This window comes from Saccoglossus kowalevskii, chromosome 17, assembly GCF_978046115.1.
Source record: "Saccoglossus kowalevskii chromosome 17, keSacKowa6.1, whole genome shotgun sequence".
Lineage (NCBI taxonomy): Eukaryota > Metazoa > Hemichordata > Enteropneusta > Harrimaniidae > Saccoglossus > Saccoglossus kowalevskii.
This window is the reverse complement of record NC_140657.1, coordinates 15,382,802-15,394,482: the sequence shown is the minus strand read 5'-3', so window position 1 is coordinate 15,394,482 and position 11,681 is coordinate 15,382,802. Positions and strand designations below refer to the sequence as shown.

General features: G+C 35.4%; 1 protein-coding gene across 1 annotated transcript; it reads right to left on the bottom strand.

Annotated features, from left to right (window-relative positions):
- Nucleotides 1-683: 683 nt before the first annotated feature.
- On the bottom strand, nt 684-6,921 carry LOC100368586 (zonadhesin-like). The gene is made up of 5 exons (XM_006818967.3): nt 6,850-6,921; nt 5,891-6,026; nt 1,565-1,815; nt 1,081-1,403; nt 684-902 (listed from the first exon to the last, which is right to left on the bottom strand). Exons 1-5 carry the CDS (start codon nt 6,916-6,918, stop codon nt 878-880), a joined length of 804 nt encoding a protein of 267 aa, XP_006819030.3. The 5' UTR covers nt 6,919-6,921; the 3' UTR covers nt 684-877.
- Between the last annotated feature and the right edge of the window lie 4,760 nt (nt 6,922-11,681).

The following is an 11,681-nucleotide window of genomic DNA, read 5'->3' as shown; positions in this document are numbered from 1 at the left end:
ATACCACAAAATTACAGCACGTTGTAAACTTATGGGGTTACCCCGCCATCTAAATTCAATCACAACAACAGACCAATCATTGATACTTCCGGTAACACTAATAATAGCACATGTCACCTATGAAGTTTCCATTCTAAATGAATCTATGAATTTTACACAAGCTCTGCAATATCTATTGTTTTCAAATATGTTACGTATGGGTTAAGTCAGAACTAAAACTGATAATGTATTTTATTCAATGTCACCTAATGTGAATGCGGGTTGGTACAGACAGCACCAGGAATACGTGTATGTGAACAACAGACTAAACGGGAACGTAAAGCCCATCCACATCATCCGTGCCAAAGATTGGATGGTATAGGCAAGATGAATTAAAACAGTTTTAGTTGCCAAGTTGTCGGTAGTTGGGTTCAGCATTGTGCTACACAAGCACAATCACAATTAATCATGATCAGGCACATTAAGACACTATTGCGCGATGTTTGTCGCCATTACGACGTTATGACCTTTGTTTGTCCTGTTTCTACGTTTGATTTCACGCATAACGCGGGGTCTCGCAGTGAACGGGAATTGACCTACTACGGTGTTGCTAGTTTTGATTTTATCAAATGAAGTACTAGTTAAACCGACTAAATCATTTAATCTGAATTCTGGACCCGATTCCATCTAACAGCTAATCCGGGTAACAAAACGGATGCAAAGACATTTGTCATTTTATTTATTCTACAGCACCCAGCACATTATAGTGCACACCTTCCACCCATACGTTATTAATTAAAATTACATCACACATTTCTGTGTATTCAGTGATTTTTGATAACTTGTATCTGCTTGTAGGTCATAATGTTGTTGACGGTTTGTCTCCACATTACCTGGTCTAATGTCCGCCTGAAGTCCCGCAACTGTAAAATAAATTACGAATTAATATTTCCACCATTTTGTTCAGAATAGGTAGTCGTATACATGTTCTAGCAACTATTAGTCTCGATTGAGCATTTTCACCTTTAAAATTTTGGTTGTATTAAATCGAAAAACACTATATGCTCTTGATGCTAAGACAACGTTTACAACAACACTTACCCATTTCCTTCACCCCAACTTCTGTGAAATTCTGTATCACTTGTTGCATTCACACCTTCCGATGTAATCCTCTCAAATTCAGGACTTCCATTTGCATCGCCACATAAACCATGGATTTCATAGCATTCACTGTAAGGCTGGGTAACGTCGATATCTACTTTTTTGACCCCCCACTTGACGACAATGTCGTAATATCCGTCCAAGTCGAGATCCATTGTAACGTGATAAGAGTTGCCATGTTTGCTTAATAGGAACTGGTTGTAGGTACCATGGTAACCCGGAAAGTCGGCTTCATTTATTGGTGTTCCACTTGTAGGGGTTAGCTGAAAGTCAAAATCAAAATATAGATATTAGTGTGAACTGTTGTTCTTAACACTGAAAAGAAAGACATAGAAACGTCGTTGAACAAACATGTATTTAGCAATATCGATATATATAAATGTTACAAGTCCAGCCCTTTTAAAACTTCAAACAACATGCCTACCAGAAATGTCGGAGGGTTGATTCCGTCATTAGGTCCAATTTCCACAGTTTCACCCAATTGTTCAAGTATCAATGTTCCAACACGATAATGGTCTTTGGTTTTGTGCTCAGTTATTTTAACGTCTATTCGGAAGTCGTGCCCACAAGCCATGTGCATAAGGGAATAAAAAGCACAATCACCACCTTGATGATACTTGTATCCATCAAACGTTGAGAAACGTGGATCTCCATGTACTGTGCAAGTGACCGTCTCTGAGAGAAAAAAATACATATCTGCTATGAACAATCATGTCTAGCCATGACTCAATGATACATGAAATATACATGTTTCTCATAATGCAGTGTGGCACCACTACTTGATGGAACATTAACAGCACATGTTAAAGTTACCTTTTTATGGCTACGAATAATGCACCGGGATATATTGAATTGATAGGACTTCATAGCCACACATGATGTACATACTACCCACAATGCACCGGGATATATTGAATTGATAGGACTTCATAGCCACACATGATGTACATACTACCCACAATGCACCGGGATATATTGAATTGATAGGACTTCGTAGCCACATATGATGTATCCATTACCCACAATTCATTGGGACATATTGAATTGATAGGACTTCGTAGCCACATATGATGTACATACTACCCACAATGCACCGGGTTATATTGAATTGATAGGACTTCGTAGCCACATATGATGTATCCATTAGCCACAATTCATTGGGACATATTGAATTGATAGGACTTCGTAGCCACATATAATGTATCCATTACCCACAATTCATTGGGACATATTGAATTGATAGCACTTCGTAGCCACACATGATGTACATACTACCCACAATGCACCGGGATATATTGAATTGATAGGACTTCGTAGCCACATATGGTGTACCCATTACCCACAATGCATCGGGACATATTGAAGTGATATAACTTCGTAGCCACAAATGATGTACATATTACCCACAATACATTGCGACATATTCAATTGATGGAACTCCGTAGCCACAAACGGTGTGAATGATTACCCTGAATGCATTGCGACATAATGAATAAATAGGAATTCATAGTCACACATGATGTTCATATTACCCACAATGCATTGCGATGGGACGTCGTAGCCACAACCGATGTACAATGCCTTGTTAAACATTGATCGATATGTCCAAGTAGAAACATCCGATATACATAATTGCCCTAGCCTAGTTACATATTGAATTATCGGGATCATGCTGGCTGCACGTAATTACCCATGATACACTGTGAAATTGAATTATTAAGACTTCGTTGACACAGATGATATTTATGGCTACCCATAATATATCATGACATTGAATTGATAAAACTCCATAGCCACAGATGGTATATATGGTTACACTAAATACCTTGTGACAAATTGAACTGATGCAACTTCGTAGTCCCAGATGGTTTCCATGGTTAGTGTAACATATTGGTTTGATGGGACTCCATAGTTAAAGATCGTAAACACGATCAACCTAATGCATTGTGACGATTGAATTGACAGGACTTAATAGTCACATATGGGTATAACTTTACTCATAATGCGTGGTATAGTGAATTGATGGGGCTTTGTCGTCACAGATGGTGTCAAGGCATTGTGACACCTTGTTCCAAGATAATGTGAGGGGAAAAAGAATAATAATTAATAATAATTAGTTTGTAATTAATGTAATTCCACTGAAACTTACACATTTGATAATTTGTTTTATCATTGAATTATTGGGGTAATATCCCCAAAATGTCGCACACATTATGTCAATAATGTGCTAGCTTAATAGCAATGAGGTGTTATAATTGTTATTGTCAAAAGAACAATATAGACAACAAGCCGGTAGGCTGGTTGGCGATCTGCTCCGCTCAAAAAGCCAGCAAGATGTTTTCGGCTGTTGCCATGGTAGGACATGAACGTGAAGCTAATGTTCATTCAAACTTCAAATTTGCGTTTGGGATTATCTTGATACAGTGTAACTATATCGGCGCCGGTGATCTCTGTTAGTGTGCAAATTTGCCAAAATAAAAAGCATGATCATTTGAACACTACTATTACAAGTCCGGTAGAAGTTAAGGTAATACATTTGGGGCGCAAGTATTCAAAAATCAGTTTTTTGCGGTTAACATGGCAGTGATGGACAAGGAATTTTTTCCAATTAGTGACGGTACGACCAGCCTGCCAAGTATGAGCAAAATCAGCCAAGCCCAAAAAAAATCACAGAGGAGTTAAAAGCCGTTGCTGGTGTAAAGTTACTCTAAATTTGAGGTCAAATGTTTCGGTAATAAAAATAGACATCAAATAAACAAATTTTGTGTCCACATTCAACCTGAATAGAATGAGCCATGTCCGAGCTGTTTAATCCTATAATTGTAGGGCGAGATACATTTGACGCGAAGGTATTCAACAAATCAGTTTTTTACTGTTGCCGTGGAAACAGTGGACCAGAATTTGTATTCAGATTTTATCACCTAGCTAGAGTGAAGGTGTGACTTGCTTGCCAAGTTTGAACGAAATCAGCCCAGCCAAAAAAAAATCACAGAAGAGTTCAAAAGCCATTCCTGGTGAACAGTTACCCCAAATTTGGGGTCAAATTTCTCGCTATTGGAAAAGATATCAAAAATTTAATTAGTAACTTTATGCCCACACTCAAGCTGAGTAGAATTAGCTATGTCTGAGGTGTTTTATCCTGAATTTATAGGAGGAGATACTATCTAAAAATCAGTTTTGTGGCTGCTGCTATGGCAACAGTGGGCCATTTTTTTTACAGATTTGTTCGAATGACTAGGGTGATGGTGTTGTCTACCTGCCATGTTTGAGCGGAATTGGCCAAGCCAAAAACAATCACAGAATAATTAATAAGTGAAAAAACTGGAAATCACACAGACACACACAAAAGTGATTTTAAGGGCAATCCTAGCGGAGCGGATCGCCAATATGTGTATACAGGCCAAAATAGTTATTCAGATGAAAATGAAAAGTCCTAAATAACATGTTCAATGCTGAAGTCCATGTAGTTTGTGATAACATAACTCTTGGTTGATCAGTTGCCGATACTCAAAATTGTGAATATTTGTTGAGACGAATGATTAATCTCGTTTAAAATTTCTACAATCTGAGAAACAACACTTAACCATTTGTATAACGACTTGATCTCACATTTTCAGACTGTTATTTAGATTTTTCCGCGTTAAGCTTTTCTTTCATGTATATTCATGTTATTGTGAGCGGTCGAATGCTCTACTATAGAGAAGTGTGGATTGTGATTCGAAAAGTCTCTACTAGAAAGCCGCTATATATTCTGAATGTTTGTGCGATGCTGATAACGTTGGGTGCATGGGAATGAATATGTTTTAGGGTAGAGATGCAGTTTATCTGACAGGTATTTTAATTAGTTGATTAGGAAACCAAGATGACCTCTCTTGTCCACAAAACTATATATTTTCAGAAAGCTTATTGTATGAATTTTAAAATGTTTTTTATGGACACTGTAGTTTGAAATATGCAATATGCACAAAAATGTGCTTTTTTGGTCAAAAGTGATTTAAAGAAATTAGCTCCTAAACCACGCTTCTGTTTCCTGTCAAAATTAGTTGATGGGTACATCTGTTTACTATGAAAAAAGTGCCGTCTTGAAAACTGTCTACCAGTTGTCAATTTTGAAGGGCAGCAGCCCAAATTTCACTTCTTCAAGTTTATGCATAAGTTAACACCCATGCTAGTTGTGTTTACGATTGTAACACTGTTCAACCAAAAACAATGCCCCGACGGCGTTTTGAAGATAAACAAAAGGTCAAAGCTAGGAGCTATTTTTTTTTAAAATTCTGGGATGTGCACTAAAAAGAAGCTGAGATAATTCTAATTTGCACAACAATTCACTCAGTAAGAAGTTTGCTAATGCTCATAATTAAAAAAGGCTGTAAAGTTCTAAATTTAAATGTAATATCGTTTTGTTAAAAGTCAAATATAGTGCATATTATGGAGATCCCGTCATTTCTTGTTTTCACCATGTTTCTTTTTGATTATTTATGTACAGCCTTTCTAAATCTTGCTAAGCATTTAAAAGATAGAATGTTTGCACCTGTTATCTATATTTTAAAATCGTGTTTTGAGTATATTCCACTATTCACAATTCTACAAAATTTTAACAGTCTTTAGCCAAGACTGTTAAAATTTCACTCCCAAGTGCCCACGAACCTGCATCTCTAACTTAAGTAGCATGTTATATACATCATAATAATCATTATATTATATTATGTTCTTTAAAATTTTTACAGAAGAAAAAAAAAATTATATTTACTTCGTGGTGGTGGGCAATAATACCCTTGGGTGATAGTGTTGTTATCACAGCAATATCGACACTTGGTCTTCACGTATATTGGCGCTACATCACATTCATTAAAATGTGGTTCATTTTCGGATTCTTCGATACAAGCCTGAAAGTAAAAATGGACGAATAAATAATCATGGGAATTTGGTTCATTTTCTCTTTCTTTTATATAAGCTTCATATTTTGTATTTATACAAGAACTGTAATCATTATACAGTGACATTCAACATATCAAGTATTGATATATATTAGAATAACATTGTTAACAATATTTGACTCGTAAATCAGTCAATATTAAATATACGATATGGTACTTTACTAAACTACATTTTTCTCTGAATCCAATATGACAATAAGAGTTTACTTGCGAATAGAGGTGTGTAATGTAAAAATATGGTGTCACAAAAACTTATAATTACAGTTTCTACTCTACTCTACTCTACTCTACTCTACTCTACTCTACTCTACTCTACTCTACTCTACTCTACTCTACTCTACTCTACTCTACTCTACTCTACTCTACTCTACTCTACTCTACTCTACACTCTACTCTACTCTACTCTACTCTACTCTACTCTACTCTACTCTACTCTACTCTACTCTACTCTACTCTATTCTATTCTATTCTATTCTATTCTATTCTATTCTATTCTATTCTATTCTATTCTATTCTATTCCACTATTTTATTCTATTCCACTATTTTGTCTATTCATATTAAAATCCTTATAACATTATTCAGAACTGTTCGGAAATATTTAGAGAACAAATTGTAATTAAACTCCAGCTCAAACCAAACACATAAATATAATTACAAGACCGTAGCATTCCACGCAGGTGATTAAAACTCGATTACGAAGTACTTAATATTATAATTATATTGACTTAAATGACAAAGTGTTACTATGTACAAGTATTACATTAAACTCACTTCTATTTGTTGGCATTCCGAGATAAATATCAAACCAGAATTCTGTTTTCGTCGCCATAGTTGCGTCATACATTCGGGCTGAAAAAAAGCAGCAGTTAAGTTGTTATGAATCTAATGTGAAAAGGCAATAGAAAACAAGTAAATTTAATGTAGGACGAAGGAACTAATAAGACAGGTAAATTATTTTATATTAATTACAATGGAATGAACAACTCACTCGTGCGGTTGTACAGTATTCATATTTATCAGGATCAGATTCTGGTTTCAGCAAGCACTCAGCTAAGGTCATCTTATCAGATAGTTTACACTGTAAACACTTGCTAGCTGTAAGTTGTAATTAGGAATTAATTATGTTGTACTTAATCACGGATAAGTGTAAACAACGAATTTAATTATTTACAGTTCCTTTAACAAATAACTAAACACTATTAGAGAAGCCATCATGTGAGAGAGTAGGTAGATGGAACGCCAATGGTTAAATGTTACGAAAAAAGTAATTAATGGCACGACAGCCTATCACATACAGAACTAATCGTAAGTATAAATAAATTCTCTACAGGGTGACATAGTGTAATCGTTATATTATCTTGAAATGGCACTATTAAACATCGAAAAGATCGAAAAATTTAGAAATGCTACAACCTTGTCCCTGACCAGGTACCATAAGGTCATGTGGGTTTCCATCAGCACGCTTTACCACTTTCGCGTCAGACTGGCAGACAAACTGAAATGCAAAAGTTCGTTACAACTTTAAATGCGCCACCATGTCAAACACACCTACCGATAATCTAATTTAATTCTGTTTACCTATCATTATGCTATTATTGTATTCGTTATATTCTGTTAGAATGTAGTGTTCAGGGTTGTGTCTACACATACAATTATCAGTATCGATATATTCTATATGAAAACAATGTTCTAATATTAACCTTAACAATTATCCGACCAACAGAAAGTCGTTTTCAACACCACGTGTTAACCATGTTTGTATGAGCAAAAGGTAAAAACTGAAAAAACTTAGCGAAGAGACGAGAATCATTAAATTAATTAGCTAAAGGGCGAGTTGCTGTACAGTGAATGGAACAAATTTACGTAACAAGCGATATTACAGTGAAAATAAATCCACTGTCGTTCATATTGTGCCCGATGTGAGACTAGCTATATGGAGATGACTACCACGTTATTTACTACGATTATTGTAGTAGTTCATATGCTTGTTATCGCGTTGATTACAGTTATCATCACCGGATTAAAAATATGTTAGAGGTCGGCAACAGGTTTCCTAATTTCAAGCAAATTCTAATCAATTAAACTGGCGGTTTTCAAGAAGAGATCTAATAACATTTTTCATCAAAAAATTACAAAAAACAGATTTCTCAATTAACTGAAATGGAATAAAAATACCGGATAGACGTACAATAGAAATACATAGGTAGCATATATCAAAACATATTGGGAGGTAGTTTTCAAAAAGTTTTTATAACAAATGTAGATGCGAATGGACGACGACGGAAATATTCGAGCAGTACCACTAGTTAAAAATTAAAATTAACTCGGTTGATATATCACCACTCATTGGAGCATAACATTATGAATTCAATCAATTCTATCTAACACATACTCAATCTCAATTGAATAGAATTTGATTAAATACTAAATATAAATCAGTATTTTTGTTTTTAAAACACTGCGCAATTGGAGTAAATGAAAATGACACAATGGTAATAATTAGTGTAAACATTTGGCACGAAATAACTAAGATACATTAAGCGAGAGCATAGAAAGTGTGATCAAAGACAGTGTGTATATGGAATACTCACAGTAAGTATAGCGAGGCAACACACGGCCAGATAACGATGCATGGCGTCTTTTATCACGATAAAGCAAACTGTGTAGAATGGTCAAAAATGAAAATAATCCTCAATATATATATAAAAACATTGCGTCAACAACATGTCAATCAACTCGCATGTTGGCCAGAAGCTATCTATTCTACAGGCTGGTACATATATTCGGAATGTATTGTTCTTAATATTTTATCACAGAATTGTGACATGTTTTATTCTTTGCCAATAAATCTGTTTAAATTTCTGTAAATTATATATATGCCTCAGGTCATTATAATATGGTGTAAATTGATTAATTAGACAATATTCACGTCAAATAACAATTTTATCATCACACGCAAATTGAATATTTGTCATCATCTGACACATGGTAAAGGATTAACTCACAATAAATTCGACCAACTATAATTAATTTACGAACAATAATATTCCACTCAAAGCTGCTAAATGACCATGATCAATGGTTCGTTCAAACCGGAAACGTACCTTCTTTGTCGTTTAGCTAAGCTCAAACACATGGATACCGGCACAAAACAGTGGTTTTGACCGTGCACAAGATGTAACATCGTTTCTGATCAGAATTGTTATTGATTCAGATTGATCTCATTCCAAATTGTTACCTGGAGAATGAGAACATCATTTGATATTTAATGTATATTTATATTCTTCAAGTCTTTGATTCAGAAAAGGTGGTGGAGGGGAATGGATATCCATAAATGCCACAGATATAAAGTCTATTCCACAATCCAATTCTATCCAGGTAATGTATCGAACTTAAGACCAGGAGTGTCGAATGGACGAACACCTCCATAACATCATAAAATGATGGTCAGAGAGAAAAAGGTCAAATTTGTTTTGGGATTGACCTTTTTATGACTTGTTTATAATTGTTCCCTGACCTGATGGTACCAATGTCTATTTCGCAACTTGTTGGTGTAGTATACATGAATAGTGTAAACTTTATTCACACAGTGTCAATTGTATAAATGTCTCTTGTCTGATTTTGAATGATATCTGGCGGGTGGAGCTGAATGTGGTCAATGGTTTTATTTTGTTTTTGTCGATTGGTTTGCCCATTGGTTTCGGTCTTTTCTTTCGTGTTCATCGACTTGTAATTTTCCCTATAGTACGTTTGTGGGTATTATTTAAAATTTTCCTCTTCTTCGACAGTTGTTGGGGATTTTTATATAACAATTCCTTGGTATGCACTTTTGTTATGTTGTAATGTTTCTTAAAACTCACACACGCCCCTGCACAATTTAAGTACGTGTAGAATACCAATATTTGATGAACATACACATGTCCATTACTATTAGATCAGATTATTTGGATAAATCTGTTTCGAAAATAAATCACATTACATTTATGCACCTCGCCACTGTAAGTACACGCTCTCTGCGTCACGCCATGTCGCACGTGTAGTGACGTGTAGTGAATGCGATCTTACAATGGACAAACTGGACATGCGCAATTCGAATCGCCGACGTCACTTGTTCATTTGAACCTACGAAACCTCTCATTTGTTATTTATCTAAGCTTGCGCACATGACTGTCGGTTTTAACAGTGTAAGAGAGAACGTGTTTCCGCCCATGTGCACAAATTATCTACGATATATAGATTAAGGTTAAGCTTATTCCCAACAATAATGAGGGCATCTTGAACTTGTGTCCATGATTTGGCGTTGACAACTAGTTTAGCTTTATTGGGTCGGTCACTACAAAAAAATATTTTGATTTTTGATATTTTCACCTAAAACAATTAGACCATGAGGCATTATATTAAATATATTACTGCATTAGTGTATTACTAAAAACTGAGTACTGTTGTCAGTAATACTATGTGTTGTGAAGCTATATTAGATGGCCCACTACTAGGACTGTAACTAGATAGCCCTGCTCGGCCAGCTTGGTAATATCATGAATGTTAATGCAAATTAGTTTATCTTACGTCACCTTGTGTCATCGCTTATACGTCTCACGTCTTCCATATCCAGCAAGACCTGACATTGGAAAAAGCTAGGAGAGGTTTGCCTATTTGGATAAGAAAGTCTAGTACGGTTGGGTATGTCATATCCACATGTAATACAAGTAAAAGAGAAGTGCGAACAGCATTTATTATGCTAAGTATGCATGGAAACTGCAATGTTTTATATTTGTTTGGGTAGTTGTATGTGGAAATTAACGTAATATAATTCAACTATAACAATCACCAACAATACCGTAATGCCACTTAAGATACTAGACGTAACATAACATGTAAACATACTAGCTTGGACGGCAGCCTATGCTTGGTATTGACGCATTGGTTCAGCATTGGTATGTAATTACAATAGAAGTGTTCTGGAAGAGGGTGGGGTTACAAATAATACTACTTGAAAAAGAAAACATCCCGCCAGAAGTAGAAATCTCCGTGTGAGTCAACGTGGAGGTGAGACGAACAAATCAAAATGCAGAGAAAATAATTCAAGTCCTCAAAACACATTAAAATTGGCAAATATAACTGCTCTCTTTTTAGATTAAATTCGGCAAATAAAATTGCAAAATTTTAACAAACCCGTGCTATGTAAATGCCGTCAGGCAGAAGGAAAGTTGTTTGCCACGCACATCAGTTCAAAGGTCAAAATTGTCGCACTGATATTTATATTCGAATTTATGATTATAACCGTATCGTCCTAATCAAAACAAAAAAAGTGTTTTTTATAAAAATTGCAACACCTACACAAACGTCAAATAAATAGTTTTTATTCTGAAATAAGGTGAACACGAATGTCAATGCAAAATGCACGATATTTTAACAAACATCTGACCCTAACTCTAAGACCATAATATCCGGCGAAACCCGGCTCACCACACCAAGGTCAAAGTTTACCAGCGACGATACCGTTCGTCCACCAACACCATGGAAATAAATAACCATTTGACTCAAATCGAAAGTTGGTGACACATTATATTGCTGTTGGTCCTCATGCACAAAAGTTTTGAGTC

What these genes read in the sequence shown, in the direction of transcription:
- LOC100368586 (XM_006818967.3), bottom strand. Translation starts at nt 6,918, where the DNA reads ATGACGCAACTATGGCGACGAAAACAGAATTCTGGTTTGATATTTATC. An exon ending in CGGAATGCCAACAAATAGAA is followed by an intron (nt 6,027 to 6,849) that starts GTGAGTTTAATG and finishes TTTTACTTTCAG; the next exon opens with GCTTGTATCGAAGAATCCGA. An exon ending in TTATTGCCCACCACCACGAA is followed by an intron (nt 1,816 to 5,890) that starts GTAAATATAATT and finishes TTTTTCTCTCAG; the next exon opens with AGACGGTCACTTGCACAGTA.